Source organism: Molossus molossus, unplaced genomic scaffold (genome assembly GCF_014108415.1).
Source record: "Molossus molossus isolate mMolMol1 unplaced genomic scaffold, mMolMol1.p scaffold_m16_p_12, whole genome shotgun sequence".
In the NCBI taxonomy this organism is placed as follows: Eukaryota; Metazoa; Chordata; class Mammalia; order Chiroptera; family Molossidae; genus Molossus; species Molossus molossus.
The window spans coordinates 88999849-89015137 of NW_023425347.1; the positions used below are offsets into that span (position 1 = coordinate 88999849).

The following is a 15289-nucleotide window of genomic DNA, read 5'->3' on the forward strand; positions in this document are numbered from 1 at the left end:
TATAAAGGTTAAGTAAGTGAGGGAGCTGCCATTCAGATCCAGAACCCACATTTCTAGCCACTGTACTATATAGTGGCTTCTTTTCTGTCCATTTACTCGAGGAAAAAAATCTTTCCACGCCACCATGTATGGAGAGCCTCCTCATCCTTTTTAAGAGCTGCATAGTATTCCTTGGTAGGGACATAGCATAATTGATTTAACCACGTCCTATTGATAGACATTTAGCTTATTTTTCAGTATATACTTGGGAGAGTCCCCTGCCCCCTCCTAGCTGCTCTGCCCACTCAGTCTCCCACTCTACTTAGCAAGCTGCCAGGCTCATTGTTGCTAACACACTGCAGGCCCAGCCATTGCCTCTCTCTCGACTGCACATCTTCGGATCCAAAGAGAAGCATGTGCCCTGATCCTCAGACCTGGTTCACAGATCCAGTCCTTACTCCCCAATTCCTCCAATCTGCCACAAACTCTCACTTGGAATGAAAAATAACTGCTTGTGAGAAAATGTAAACAAAATTTAAAAAGCCTACGGAACCCCGCTCTGGAGCAGTGGTTCTCGCCCAGGGGTGATTTTGCTCACCCACCCTCACCCTTAGGAGATACTTCTGGTTGTTACAACTCTGGGGAGGCTGGCATCAAGTGGGTAGAGGTCACGGATGCTGCTAAGCATCCTACATCCGCAGGACAGACCCCACAAACAAAGAATTATATGGTTCAAATGTCTTTAGTTCTGAGGTTGAGAAACTGCTCCAGGAACCGATTCTGCATATAAACAGTATCCCAGAGGTCTGACTTCGGTGAGGCTTGGAGCTTTAGTGCCCTGAGGAACCATTCTAGGTCATTGCTCTCTATTTACAGATGGGAAACTGGGGCCTAGAGGGGCCTCGAATCTTCTATGTACTAAGTCTTTTGCATACTTGCTCTTGCCTGGGTACAGATAAGGGTCCTCAGGCTCAAAGAAGGAAGTAATGCAGCTTGTAATGTATCCCACATCTGCTTCTCTGCTCAGGGCTGGCACCCACTTGGGAACAGAACTGTTAAGCGAGATGTCTCCTTTATACCAGACTGTGGTCTCATGCGCCCAGCCTCCAGTGTGGAAATACTCTCCTGGCTGGAGTGGGTGGTCCGATGGGTATGGGATTTCCAGGAAAGCATTTACACACAGTTCCACCCATCCCCAAAGAGAAAAAACAGACAACACTTAAGATCTGCAGGGAGAAGGCCCAGGTTATTTTCAATTACAAGGATGGGAAGCACTTTCTATCTTCACTTACAAAGAAAAGAATGAAGGTTTTCTAAGCTTTAAATGGGAAGTTCCACGCCTCAGAAGAATGAAGGTACTTAGTGATCTTCTAACCTACATGGTACTAACTCCCAGCAAAACCATAAGTGGTCACCCCAGTTCCCACCCAGCCCTTATCCGAGCCCGTCACCTCCCTGCATAAAGCCCTTCAGTCCTTCCATCGCTCTTGGGATAAAGACCAAGAACCTTGACAGGGTCTGAATCAGGCTCTGCGTGGTCTGGCCCTCTTTAGCTCACCTGGAACCACCTCCCTCTCCATCTGGGCTCCTGATCCCTCCTGCCTCCGGCCGTCACATGCTATGATCCTCCTACCCAGCCCTAGATTCCTCCAAGGCAACTTCTCAGACTTCAGATCCCAGCTCAAACATCAATTCCTGAGCAGCCGGAAAAGGTCGAGTCCCCCATTTTACTCTCCCACTGCACTCCTCACAGCTGTGTTTTGATCCATGTCTTTCTCCCCCACAAGCCTGTGGGGTCCCTGAACCTCCTTGTGCACTGTGTACCCCAGCCCTGCTACACAGCCGGCACACAGGAGGTTCCCTCGCTCTCTGTGCCTGTGGCAGAGAGGAGGATGTGGGGATGGTGGGCTGTGAAAGGGGCTGGTGAGAGATGTTCAGGCCTCTCTTTCCTTGGGGCCTAGGGCCAGGCTGGAGAAGGAGAGGGACCGGGCCAGAGCGACAGGAGGGAGCCCAGGGGAGGTGGCCCAGGACACACAGAGGGAGCGGCGTGTCTTCCAGCTGCACATGTGCGAGGTAACAGGTGCTCCAGAGGAGGGTGGGTGGGATGTGTCTTCCTGTCTGCCTTTCCTGAACCTCCACAGCCCAGTCACGGGCTCAGCTTGGGGCCTGGTGAGGTGGCCCTTGGGATGTCACCAAACTTCAGTCATGGCCAAGAGGATTAGCTGGGGGGGGGGGGCGGTTGTAGCCCTTTGTGTTGAGGATTCAGCTTCTTGCCCTGCCCTCCTCCCAGTATCTGCTCAAAGCTGGGGAGAGCCAGATGAAGCAAGGGCCCGACTTCCTCCAGAGTCTCATCAAGTTCTTCCACGCCCAGCACAAGTAGGTTTCTCCCCTTGTCCCCAACCCTATACCCACGTTCCTCACCCCTTAACCTGTCAGGCATCAGGGAACAAGGCCCATGTCCAGGGTCTAGCAGACCCTCAAGGACTCTGTATGTCTATACCTTGTTGGTAACGTTTTTATAGCTCTTCTTTATTGAGCACTCTCCATGCGTCAGGCACTAAGTACTTGACTCACTTGATCTCACTCAATCCTTCAATGCCCTGTGAGCAGGTGCTGTTATTATCCCCATTTTACAGATGCAGAAACTGAGGTTCAGATTTACTAAGATCACACAGCTAGTAAGTGGGATCTGGACCCAGACACTCTAACTCCAGAGTGCCTATCCTTGACCATCAAACTTACTGCCCATGATTCTTGGAGCACTTTCTCCCATACTTCATCTCTCATCTTCATTTCTCTCTGGTCCTTTGTTTGGCCTCATACCTCTTAGCTTTTTCCAAGATGGCTGGAAAGCTGCTCAGAGCCTGTCCCCCTTCATCGAGAAGCTGGCAGCCTCGGTACATGCAGTAAGTTAGGCTACACCCTTTGGCATGTGGTCAAGCCCCCTGTCCTTCCAGGAGAATCTGGGGGTGTGGAAGAGCTGGCCCCTGCCCAGAGAATGAGGCTCCTATCCTGCTGCTCTGGTGCTGGACCCTGCACCTGGCACATCTGCCGGCTCATGATGGGGTCCTGCCCTCTGTCCCACAGCTCCGGCAAGCCCAGGAGGAGGAGCTACAGAAGCTGACCCAACTTCGGGACTCCCTCCGAGGGACGCTGCAGCTTGACAACAGAGAGGTCAGACCCTGACTCATCCTAAAAGAAATGCTTTCCCCCAAGGCACAAATGTGTGGGGTGGGGAGAGAAGGAAAACTTCTCAGAGTCCCTTTAAGTCTTTTTGCGGGAGACCCCTGCAGAATGGGGCTCTTCCCAACTGAGGTCTCCTTTGCATGTCTGAGGAACAGGAGAACATGAGCCGGAAGAACTCAGGAGGTGGCTACAGCATCCACCAGCACCAAGGCAACAAGCAGTTTGGGACGGAGAAGGTGGGCTTTCTATACAAGAAAAGTGATGGGTAAGTGATCTGGAGAGCTTAAGTAAATTCCCCAAAGCCACACAGCCAGTAAGTGTCAGGCTTGGAGTTGCTGACCAAAGGGAATATTCTTGTCATTTGTGTTTATCCTGATGTTCCAGGCGCCTCCACTGTGGCAATGCAAAATCATCCCAGTCCTGGGCACATGAACTTCTAAAAGTCACTGGTTGTTCTTAACTTGAAGAAGAAAAATAGCATCAGCTAACACTTTGAGTGCTTATTATGCCCCAGATAATCTCCTTGCCCTCACTTTTAACCTCTACAATATACTGACTGTGCCTGGAAATGCAAGTGTTGCCTTTGCCTTGCTCCTTCATGTAAAAAAAAAGAAAGAAAGAAAGAAAAATATCAGTCTGTGAAATGCAAAGGCCCTTATGGGATGTGTCCATGTTTCTACTGTCTACTCAGTTTTTATTAGAGAAGAATAATTCTGTTAAACCAAATATTTACTGAAGTGTTAAGTAGCTTTGGACAATGGATTTGCTAATTGTATTTGGGGAATCTCGATATTTATCTTGCTTTGTCTTTCACCATAATTTGTATGTAACGGTTAAGAGCCTGTTCCTTCTCTCAGATAAGGAGCTCCCTAAGGTTGGGAGCTGTGTTTCCTCCATCAGACTAGAAGCTCTTAGAGTCACGGTCACATGGTCACCTTTAGAAAAAGGATTCCCAGAGAGGGAGGCCGTTTTCCCCATCAGACTGGGAGCTTCTGTGGGCAGAGCTGCGTCTCCTCTTTCAGAAGGGAGCCCCAGAAAGGGCTCTAGGGATCAGGGGTCAGAAGAGGTGAAGAGGTGTGGCTGGAAGTCATTTGGGGGCCTGGAGACCTGGCCCCAGATTCTGGTTTTGTAATACAGGGGAATTAGGTGTGAGCCTTGGGTCACTGTCTCTCTATCCCCCTGGGCCCTAGAATTCGAAGAGTCTGGCAGAAAAGGAAGTGTGGAGTCAAGTATGGCTGCCTGACCATCTCACACAGCATGGTGAGGCCTGGAGGGGTGGGGGTCTTGGAGCACCATGGGTCCTTTGTCCTCCTGGTGTTCTGAATAGAGAAGTGTCAAGCCCTCCCCTTAAGACTGACCCCCAAACCAGGATCCGGGTTGCGGGAGACCCTTTGTGGAGGGAAGGATGGGACCCAAAGCTCCCAGCCGCATCTTGGCCCACACTCCACAACCTTGAGGTGCTGGGAGAGGGGAGACATAAACTGGAACAGGACTATGCCCATTTAACAGGTTGAGAAACAGAGGCTTAAGAGTTTAGAAGTCCCAGAGGGTAATGTGTACATCCTCCACCTCTACTTCCCACAGATAAACCGGCCCCCAGTGAAGCTGACGCTGCTGACGTGCCAAGTGAGGCCAAACCCTGAGGAGAAAAAGTGCTTTGACCTGGTGACTCGTGAGTAGTCCTTGCCCCTTCCCCACAACTGCCCAAGGCTTCTCTTGGAGCCTTGTCAGCAACCAGGAGGCTGCAGTTAGGGGCCTGTGTCCAATTCCACGTTTATCAAACAGCCGCGAATGCAGGCAGAAAACTCCTTAGGCCCTGGACACTCTGTGAAGCTTTGGATTTGGATCATCTAGCTTTTGGAATTATTCTTTCTTTAAACTGTTCGCTTTTCAGCCTTTGGAGCTTTTGGTGCCAGGCTTTCCTGGGGGCAGGTGTAGGCTGAGAAAGGCCTAGGTCCCACCCTTAGGCGCCCTCTCCGGCAGGGCTGTGACTGGAGACCCAGGGCTGTAAGATGAGGGGCTGTCTAGAAGAGAGGTACAGACACAGCACTGTCAAGGATTAAAGAGAGGATGACCCACCCTGCTGTGGGGAATTGGAAAAGCTGCTTAGAGGAGAGAGCATTTGACATTAGCCTTGAAGGCACAGGAAGTAGAGTTTGGGGAGGGCATTTCAGGCGACAGGGTTGGCATGAGGAAAGGCATAGAAACAGGAGAGTGGGTCTGGCCAGGTGTAGGGTTCACATAGGAGCAGTGGGAGATGAGGCCTAGGAATGCCTCGGAAAAGTCTGGACCTTATCTCCGGCAGAAGGGAGCCGATGGGGTCTTGGAGCAAGGGAGTGGTGTGTCAGAGCAGAACCTAGGCAACAACAATCTGGCAGTTGGTACAGGCTTGGGAAGGAGAAGAGATGAGGAGCAGAGAGACCAGAAGGGGGCTGTGGGGCCAGGTGGGGTGGTGGCAGTGGGTTCAGAGGAGACGCTGCCTCTGAGCTGGGTGGGGTTCTGTGCCCTAGAAGACCTCCCCTGACCCTGGAACCCCAACTTCACACAGAGAGCCTTTTTGGAATCCTACTTTGTAGGCGCCTTTGGGAAACTGCCCCCCCTGCTGGCCACTGCCATTACCCGCCCACTCCTAGCTTGGCAGAGGCTGGCTCATAGGGGCAAAGCGCTGCTGGATCCAGAGGTTTGGGTGAGGGCTCCCTGGGCTCAGGGAAGGCTGGCGGGACCCTTGTGGGCCAGACATCTCTTCCTCTCCCAACAGACAACAGGACATACCATTTCCAGGCAGAGGATGAACATGAGTGTGAGGCGTGAGTGCTCCCCAGCAACCAGCCTGGGGTGGGAGCAGGGGGCCTGATGGGCAGGACCCCACGGCCAGGGGTCTCACCTGCTGCACTCTCCACAGGTGGGTGTCAGTGCTGCAAAACAGCAAGGACGAAGCTTTGAGCAGTGCCTTCCTTGGGGAGCCCAGTGGCAGCCCTGGGCCCTGGGGGGCCGCCGGGCTGGATGGGGAGCTCCAGGACCTCACCAAGCTCCTCATCGCCGAGGTGAAGAGCAGGCCCGGAAACAGCCAGTGCTGCGACTGCGGGACTGCAGGTCCGAGCCCTGAGCCGAGGTGGGGAAGGAGGTGGAAGGGGAGGGGGGGGCCACGCCTCCAGGAATGAGCGGCTCTCCTTTGCAGACCCCACGTGGCTCAGCACCAACCTGGGCGTGCTCACCTGCATCCAGTGCTCCGGTGTCCACCGTGAGCTGGGCGTCCGCTTCTCACGCATACAGTCCCTCACCTTGGACCTGCTGGGCCCTTCCGAGTTGTTGGTGAGGGTGGAGGGGTCGAGAGGGGATTTGGGGCGTGGTTTGACTTGGAGGTGGGCATGGGCAGAGTGGCTCGGCCAGAGCTTGTGGGGTCCAGTGGGGCGTGGCTGAGGCAGGATCTTGACAAGACAGAAAAGGGGTGGGGCCTCGGGGAGGGAGGACTCAGTCCTACAGGGGGCGCTGTGCTAACCACCCAGTCTTTCCTGTAACTCCAGCTGGCCTTGAACATTGGAAACACGCGCTTCAATGAGGTCATGGAGGCCCAGCTGCCCTCACACGGAGGTCCTAAACCCTCGGCTGACAGTGACATGTAAGGGGACTGTCAGATGGAGGGCATCTTGGATGGGAATTCTGCTTCCCCAGCTCCCAAGGTCTCAGAAGGATATTGGACCAGAAGTCTGGGGAGAGGGAAGCCTCAGACCTGGAAGAGTCTAGGACAGGTTCTGGGGAAAGGAGATCCGTAGCTCCTGTGGGATGGTTCCAGGGGTCAACTGGGTGGAAACGGTTTTTGCTCTGAGATCCTGTGGTTGCCTTTGGCAGGAGTACCCGCAGGGACTATATCGTGGCCAAGTATGTGGAACACAGGTTTGCTCGGAAGTCCACACCCGAGCCACAGAGACTCTGGATGGCCATTTGTAACCAGGACATCTTGTCCGTACTGGAGGCCTTCGCAAATGGGCAGGACTTCGGACAGCTGCTGCCAGGGCCTGAAGGGCAGGTGAGAACCCCCTCCAAGGACCACTTATAACCCACCCGCACTCACATACTCCCTGGTCCTCCAGGACCAGCTATTACTCCCCTCTGCCCACCTCTGACATCTGCTGAAACCCCACCCTTGAGAGAGGTAAACAGGAAAGAGCACAAGATTAGTCAAGCAGACCTGAGCCAGAATCCTGGCTCTGTCTTTTCCTAACTGTGTGGTCCAGAGCAGGTCACTTAATTTCTCTGAGTCTCATTTTCTCACCTGTAAAACAGATTTATGATAGCACCCACAGCATTAAAATGAGAATAAAGTCATGTGAGTAAAGGACCTAGTGCATAATATATGTGCAATAAGTTATTAGTTGCCCGGCCAGTGTGGCTCAGGCACCAAGAGGTCACCGGTTCGATTCCTGGTCAGGGCACATGCCCAGGTTGTGGGCCCGATCCCCAGTGCAGGGACATGCAGGAGGCGGCCAGTTGATGTTCTCTCTCATCAATGATTCTATCTCTCCCTCTCCCTTCTCTCTCTAAAATCAATAGAGAAAAAAAAATAAGTTGTTAGTACCTATTTTTTTTTTTTCTTCTTGAATACCCTTAGAAATGGATAAAGGTGGGTCAGATTAGAGCAGGGAAGGCCACTGTATGGCTTTTCCAGTAACGGACATTTGTGAACTGGGGAGTGGGGGGCAGGATGTCAGGGATATTTGAAAGATTAAATCAACAGGAGTTGCTAAACATAAAAAATTGGATGGCATATCCTTGAGCTGTCTGATGTGCGTGGGCTGTCCAGTGGGCAGTGAACGTGCAGTATGAAGGTGAGCTCAGAACCCAAAACACCTACATGAGTGACAACCGAAAGTGTGAGGTCAGTTGAGGTCCTGGGTGGCAGTGAGAGGAACAGAGGAGCCCAGGGCCAAGAATCAAGTTTGGGGAACATCTACTGGGGACAAGAAAGAGGAGCCAGAACTATTGAAGGAGGAGATGGAGGAATGGTCTTTCACCTTTCTCTCAAACATGAGGTCTAGCCCAGCCAGTGTGGCTCAGTGGTTGAGTGTTGATCCATGCAACAGAGGTCCCGGTTTGATTCCGGGTCAGGGCACATGCCAGGGTTTTGGCTCAATCCCCAGCAGGGGGCGTGCAAGAGGCAGCCAATCAATGTTGATGTTTCTCTCCCATTGATGTTTCTATCTCTCCCTCTCCTTTCTCTCTAAAAGAAATAAAAAACACATTACATTTTTTAAAAACAAAAACAAAGAAAACCATGAGGTCTCTCCATTCAGTCTCATCCCTCAGGGGTTCTGACAGCTTCGTATCTGGAGGTGTCAGGGGACAGCAGTATCGAGTTGGGGGCAGGTGAACTGGGGTAAACTCAGGTGTGGATGTGTATTTAGGCACCTGGAGAGCTCGCCCTGCACTTGGCTGTCAGAGTCGCCAACCAGGCCTCCCTGCCCCTGGTGGATTTCATCATTCAAAATGGGTGAGAGCCTCCCTGTCTGTCCAAGTCCTGCCCACTTGCCTTGCTCTTCTCCCACTCTCCTCCTCCTCTCTTCTGCCTTTTTCCCTGACATTGACCCCTCACCTGTTTATTCCCCTTCCTTCCTCCCTGACCACACCTCCCTAGCGGTCACCTGGACGCCAAGGCTGCTGATGGGAACAGTGCTCTGCACTACGCTGCTCTCTACAACCAACCCGACTGCCTCAAGCTGCTGCTGAAAGGAAGAGCTTCGGTTGGCACAGGTGGGCTCAAACCCCTCCTCTATCAGACTCCCATCTCTGACCACCCCCTCGCCTTTTTCCCCAGACAGAGAGCAACGATCACAAGCATGGACTTGTAGTCAGACTGGGGTCCAAATCCTGGCTTGCATCTAACCACCTGTGGGACTGTGGGGTTTGTCCATTCAGCTCTTGAACCTCAGCTTCCTCATCTGTAACATGGGAATAATACCACTGGCCTAGTAGGCCTGCTAAGAGGGTAAAATAAAATGTTGTTTCTGAAAGTAACTAACCAAATAACTATGAGCTGAGCCTGAATTATAGTGATTATAATGGCCACCAGTTACTGTTTAACATGTGCCTGGTAATGTGGCAAGTGCTCTATACATATTAACTCATTTGATTTTCACAACAACCTAGTCAGGTAGTTACAAGTATCATACTCATTTTATAGATGAGAAAATTAAGGCCCAAGGTCACACAGCCAGGATGTAGCAGAGCCAGGATTCAAACCCAGACAATTTGATTCCCGTGGCCCATCTTAACCTCTAAGCTATCATGAGACTTTGACCTGACCCTGGCTCCTGGCTTTACCCCTCACAGTGAATGAGGACGGAGAAACAGCCCTGGACATAGCCAGGAAGAAGCAGCACAAGGAGTGCGAGGAGCTGGTGAGGTCTAGGAAGGAGGGGTACCCTGACCCTTTCCCTTTCTCCTCTGAGCCCTGACCCTTTCAACTGCCAAGGCTTTGTTTTTGGCAGCTGGAACAGGCCCAGGCTGGGACCCTGGCCTTCCCGCTGCACGTGGACTACTCTTGGGGAATTTCCCCAGAGCCTGGCTCTGACAGTGAGGAGGATGAGGACGAGAAGGTGGGTCCCAGCCCCTGCTGCTCAGGCCTGTAGACAGTAGGAGGGAAGAGCCAGGTTGGCCTGGAGTGGGGAGGGTGGGGTGAGCTGGAGAAACCAGGCTGCCCTCCCTCCCATACTGTTGCCCCAGCAGCACTGCCCTCCAAAGCCCCTGGCCCAGGCCCGCTGGGCCGGTGGGAGGATGGACATCAGCAACAAGACCTATGAGACTGTCGCCAGCCTGGGATCCGCTGCTCCTCAGAGCCAGAGTGAGGACTGTCCCCCACCCTTACCAGTCAAAAATCCTTCTCGGACCATGGTGCAAGGCCGTGCGGGACATACCAGTGGAGGTATTGTTGGCTGTCCAGAAAAATGCTCATTGTGCCATTCACTGAGGGCCTACTGTGCAAGGGAATTGAGCTCAGAGTACATATGTCAGTCTGTTCATCTTCACAATCACCTGACAAGTTGGGGTTATCATCTTCCCCGTATAAGTACAGGAACAGAGATGTTAAGTAACTTAAACCAAGATCCCACAGCTAATAAGTCCCTTATGTGGGATTCAAATCCAGGTCTGTTTTTATTCCAAATTCATCAATGCTTCACTTAAATAAAAAGAGAGAGAGAGAGAAGTCCGGCTGGTGTGGCTCAGTGGTTGGGTATCGACCCATGCACTAAGAGGTTGCCGATTCGATTCCTGGTCAGGACACATGCCCAGGTTGTGGGCCAAATCCCCAGTGGAGGCATGCAGGAGGCGGCTAATCAATGTTCTATCTCATTGATGTTTCTATCTCTCCCTCTCACTTCTTCCTTCAAATAAATAAATAAATAAATAAATGAGAGAGAGAAGCATTTGTTGAACATCCACTATGTCTTGAAGCCTTTGGGGCTACTGAGACACACTCCAATGGGGAGATGAAAACTGGAACACAATCCCTTATAATATAAGGCACATTGTAATATGGAATGTAAATCCCAAAAGGACAGGGACTTTGAGTGTTTGGTTGACTACTATTTCTCCAGCACCTAGCATGGTGCTTAGCTGTTCTCAAGAACTATTTGTTGAATTGAATGAACAGGCTTGTTCTGGGAGTTCAGGGGAGGGAGAGAGCATGTCCTGTTGGGACAGGAGGGTGGTTTAGGAAGTCTTGCTGCTCGGGATAGCCTCTGAGCTAGCCTGAGGGATGAGCAGGAAAGCCCACACCAAGGAGAAGGTATAGTAGCAGCAAAACAGTATATCATTGTGGCCCTGGCTGTTGTGAATGAATGCTGGGGATGAATAAGACTGCAGCATGATGGGGAAGAGTTGAAGAAGAGTGCTGGAGAGATAGCTGGGGGCAGGGGAATGGCGAAATCCTAGAGGCCAAAGACCACTTTGATATTGAGCAAACTAAGAGATAAAGACGGGCTTTATCACTTCTGATTACAGATCATTCCGAAGTCCCCAGCCTCAGCTCAGAGCCTCCTGGGGCCCCTGAGAGCCAGAGCAGTCCAACGTCCTCCTCCTCTAGCCTTACAAGTCCTGTGGAACTTGGGGGTACCAACCAAACCCCACCCGGTTCTGAAGAGAGCCTCTTGGAGCCCCCAGGCACCTCCCAACCCAGCCTGACGTCTGGAACCACCCCTGCGGAGATATATCCCCCTGTCAGGTTCAGGTTGGTGAGAACTCAGCTATGCAGTCTGGGCCAGTGTCTGACCTCTCTGAGCATCCATTTATTTCTCCACCTCTAAACTGTTTGTCTGAAGACTGGGGTACCTTCCAGCTCTGAGGCCCATGGCTAATGCAGAAATGCTAGACCTAAGTGGAGAGTGATTGGACCTCTTTCCCCTTTACATACCTGCTCCTGAGTCTGACTTGGAATGTTGATTACGAATCCATGACCCGCCCTGGCCGGTTTGGTTCAGCAGTTAGAGCATTGGCCTGCGGTCCAGAGAGACCCGGGTTCGGTTCCCAGTAAGGACACGTACCTCGGTTGCAGTTTGTCCCCGGCCCTGGTTGGTCGTGCGGGTGGCAGCCACTCGATGTGTCCCTTTCACGTAGATGTTTCTCTCTCTCTCTCTCTCTCTCTCTCTCTCTCTTTTCCTCTCTCTCCCTCCCACTCTATCTGAACAGAAAATGGAAAAATGTCCTCGGGTGAGGACAAAAAAAAATCCATGACCCACCTTGGCCAGTTTGGCTCAGTGGTTAGAGCGTCGGTCCGTGGACCAGAGAGTCCTGGGTTTGGTTCCTGCTAAGGGCACGTACCTCGGTTGCAGTTTGTCCCCAGCCAGTTGGGGTCGTGAGGGTGGTAACCAGTCGATGTGCCTCTCTTACACCGATGTTTCTCTCTATCTCTATTCTTCTTTCTCTTTTTCTCTCTCTCCCCCTCTTTTCCCTCTATTCCTCCTTTCCACTCTCTCTAAAAATCAGTGGAATAAATATTCTTGGGTAAGGATTAACAACAACAAAAAAACGAATCTGGGATCCAGACTGCTAAAGCTGGAGTAGAGAAGACCTAGTCCCACCTGTGTGGCTTGTTCTAGAAGCTGTCAGTGGGGTCTTCACTATGTCCTCTCTTCCTTACAAACTTTCAGTTTGGAGTTTGAGAAGTAGACATAGGGAAATCTCAGAGCTCTCTTGAGGTCAGTTCCAGGCCTCTGGGGCCTGTGATGGATCCAGCCAGGGAACCTTGTGGACTCTATCCACCCGTCCAAAGCCCCCAGCTTGCTCTCTCGCCATGGGGTCACATTGGCCTTTCCTTGCTTTCCAGCTCCGAGAGCACTCGCTCCTATCGGCGGGGGGCGCCAGAACCTGGAAGACTGTCCCTCAGCCAGGCAGCCTCTACCCAGAAGGAACATGCCGGTAGGTAGGAGCTCAGGACTGGTTTGAAGGGAGCTGGCAGAGTACCTGGGAGGCAGAGTTGATTCAGAATAGGTGTACTGGGGTGGGACACCTCCCCAATGTCAGGGTGCATGTGGACCGAGGTGGCCATTCTCTGTCCTGGTGCTCCTCCTTCCACTCCAGCCCAGGATGGGTGGAGCCGAGGAGCACCCAGGCCTTGAGGGATTGCAAAGGTGAGGAGGCCCAAGCTCTGGCCAAGCTGTGTCACCCTGGGTGGTTGCTCAGAGAAGGCATCACTTTCCTGCAGTTGAGGGGGATTGGGATGGCTGTGTACCAGCCCTCGGCTTGCCTAGCTCTCCCCTTGCACAGGCGTCTCCTGGAATCCACGGAGACTGCTGGGCATAGCGTGTGCATACAGTCAGTTGAGGAACCTGGGAGCGGCATAGGACAGAGCCAATACTTTGGGGAAGGACGCCTCCTCTCTTCCTTGTTCCCCTGGGAATTCCTCAGGGATGGCATTGGTTGTCTGTACTGGGAGTGGGGGCAGACAGGGGCAGGGGCAGGAGCTGGATCTCTCTGGGGAATTGTCATCCTCAGTCCATCAGTCAGGCACCACACACTAATCTGTCTCCACAACCAGGTATCTCACCCAGCATTCAGCTGATGCCTGTTGTTGAACCATGAAGAGTCTCAGCTTTAGAGTTAGGAGACTTGGGCAAGTGGCTTCAATTCTTCAAGCCTCAGTTTCATCGTCTGTAAAATGGGGATATTTTCACCTACCCCCATATTATGATATCATTACCATAGGACAGTCATGAAACTGAGTGAGATACAGTTGGTATATAATAAGTGCTTTAAAAATGTCAATTTCCATCCTTCTCTTCCCAGGTTGGCTTCACTGAAGGAAGGGGGCTCAAGAACTGGGGTTCTCTTGGCAAATTCTGTGCAGCTTTCGCAAGACTAGCTCCTTGCTGGTCCTTGCATGTCTGACCCACCCTCATGCTAGACCCTGATGTTCAGAGCTAGGACTTGGGCCCACAAGACTGGGGAGCTGAGATGTTCATTTCCTCTGGTCTTGTTCTCTCTGTCCCTATGCCTCTGTGGCTGGCCTTCCTCCCTGCCATGGGCCCATGCCCCTGCCAAGGACACTGGACCCTTTCATGTTAGGGCTGATGGTGTTTTTTTCCCCTCTATCTCATTACCTGCCAGGTACCAGAGGCCCTTTGGCTGGATCTCAGTGCTCCTGAGCTAGCTTCAGCTGCAGAACCGTCAATCCCACCTCAGTCCAGGACTCTGTCTCTTCATCAGTCTGGGGGCTCCAAAGAGAAGGACCAGCCAGCTTTCATCATTCTCCAGACCAGGGATTCTGCCAGACTAGGGACTGTCTCCATTCATTAATATTTCTTTACTGAGTTCTGGCTCTATGTCCAGACCTACACCAAGCACTGAAGATGCCACATGAATAAGACAAGGGTCCTGCGAATGTGGCCCCTTGCTGGGAAGCTGGTCCCAAGGGTTGAGATTGGGAATGGGCAGGGTACATGGTTCTGGGATCAGGGGCAGACTGACAAGCAGCTGTATGACATTGTAGTTGTCTACAGCCACATCCATTCTGGTTGGTCAGTGTCCATGCCGTACTGCCCGTTAACCACACAGTCTGACTCTCACTCCTTTTGAGGGACAGCACAGCCTTCCTGGGGACCTCTACCACATTCCCCCCATTGCCCACTCTCCTTGACTTAGCAGGAAAGAAAGGGGTGGTCCTGGATGAGGGTCCTCACTTCTCTCCTCTTTCTCAGTCAACTCAGGAGCCTTCCAGCCCCAGGGAAGGAAAAGGTAACACAAGGAGAAAGGAGTGTGATAGAAATGGGAGGGCAGAGACTTCACGGTTCTGCTTCCCAGTGCCAGAGATTCCACCCTAGCTTTCAGCCCTGTCTTAGAAAACATCCACCGAGCCCTCAGCAGTCTCTAACGCCTCATTGCTGATGGGCCTAGCCAAACCGGGGAGGCCAGAGAGTGCCCGTGCCACCATGGCAGCCCGGCCGGAGGCTAGGCTGTTCACCTGGAGACCTGGCTGCTCTGGGGCCCCACAGGAGCAGAGTTGTCTTCTGAGCTCCCAGCATCTGGTTTTGTTCATCTCTGACTTGTTCTTTCACTCATCTCTAATAAAAAAATTTTTTTAGTAAATCCCATTGGTTTTATGTATGTGATCTGAAGAACAATAAGGAAGAGGAGGGAGTCTTGGGGTTTGGAATTCTTTCTCTGGACCCTGTGAGGGAGACAGCCTGATGTAGAGCAGTGGTTTGCAACCAGGGGCAATTTTGCCCCAAGGGACACTTGGCGATGCAGATTTTTTTTTTATTGCTCCCAATGGGACAGTGCTACTGGCATCTAGTGGCTAGAGGTCAGGGATGCTGCTAAGCACGCTTACACTGGTCAGTCCCCCGCCCCCTTAGTGCATGATCCAGTCCAAAGTGTTCATAGCGCCGGGGTTGAGAAAGCCCGGGGTGGAGGAAAGGGCACGGACCGGGAGTGAGGAGACGTGCAGTTTAGCTCTGCCCATTCTTGTCTCAATTTGATTTCCCTGAGACAGGTGTTTGGAGGTAAGTAGTTTATTGGTGAGGTGATCCCAGGAAGCATAACAAGGGAGTACGGAAGTGAAACAGAGAAGGTCAAGAAGCAATAAAGGGCATGTTAATGAGAAGCTATCACTGTGAGCATCTAGGGCTTACCT

General features: G+C 52.1%; 1 protein-coding gene across 1 annotated transcript in view; it reads left to right on the forward strand.

The window, feature by feature from the left end:
* Positions 1 to 14702, forward strand: part of ASAP3 (ArfGAP with SH3 domain, ankyrin repeat and PH domain 3) — a 49278-nt gene extending 34576 nt beyond the window's left edge. Inside the window, exons 6-25 of the mRNA XM_036255888.1 lie at positions 1941 to 2052; positions 2270 to 2355; positions 2810 to 2885; positions 3067 to 3153; positions 3321 to 3430; positions 4356 to 4425; positions 4750 to 4837; positions 5924 to 5972; positions 6068 to 6258; positions 6344 to 6477; positions 6690 to 6784; positions 7015 to 7192; positions 8568 to 8653; positions 8798 to 8913; positions 9493 to 9560; positions 9651 to 9758; positions 9889 to 10084; positions 11164 to 11389; positions 12485 to 12576; positions 13765 to 14702. Coding sequence (XP_036111781.1) covers positions 1941 to 2052; positions 2270 to 2355; positions 2810 to 2885; positions 3067 to 3153; positions 3321 to 3430; positions 4356 to 4425; positions 4750 to 4837; positions 5924 to 5972; positions 6068 to 6258; positions 6344 to 6477; positions 6690 to 6784; positions 7015 to 7192; positions 8568 to 8653; positions 8798 to 8913; positions 9493 to 9560; positions 9651 to 9758; positions 9889 to 10084; positions 11164 to 11389; positions 12485 to 12576; positions 13765 to 13802 — 2206 coding nt within the window. The 3' untranslated portion in view covers positions 13803 to 14702. The remainder of the gene's footprint in view (positions 1 to 1940; positions 2053 to 2269; positions 2356 to 2809; positions 2886 to 3066; positions 3154 to 3320; positions 3431 to 4355; positions 4426 to 4749; positions 4838 to 5923; positions 5973 to 6067; positions 6259 to 6343; positions 6478 to 6689; positions 6785 to 7014; positions 7193 to 8567; positions 8654 to 8797; positions 8914 to 9492; positions 9561 to 9650; positions 9759 to 9888; positions 10085 to 11163; positions 11390 to 12484; positions 12577 to 13764) is intronic.
* The last annotated feature ends 587 nt before the right edge of the window (positions 14703 to 15289 follow it).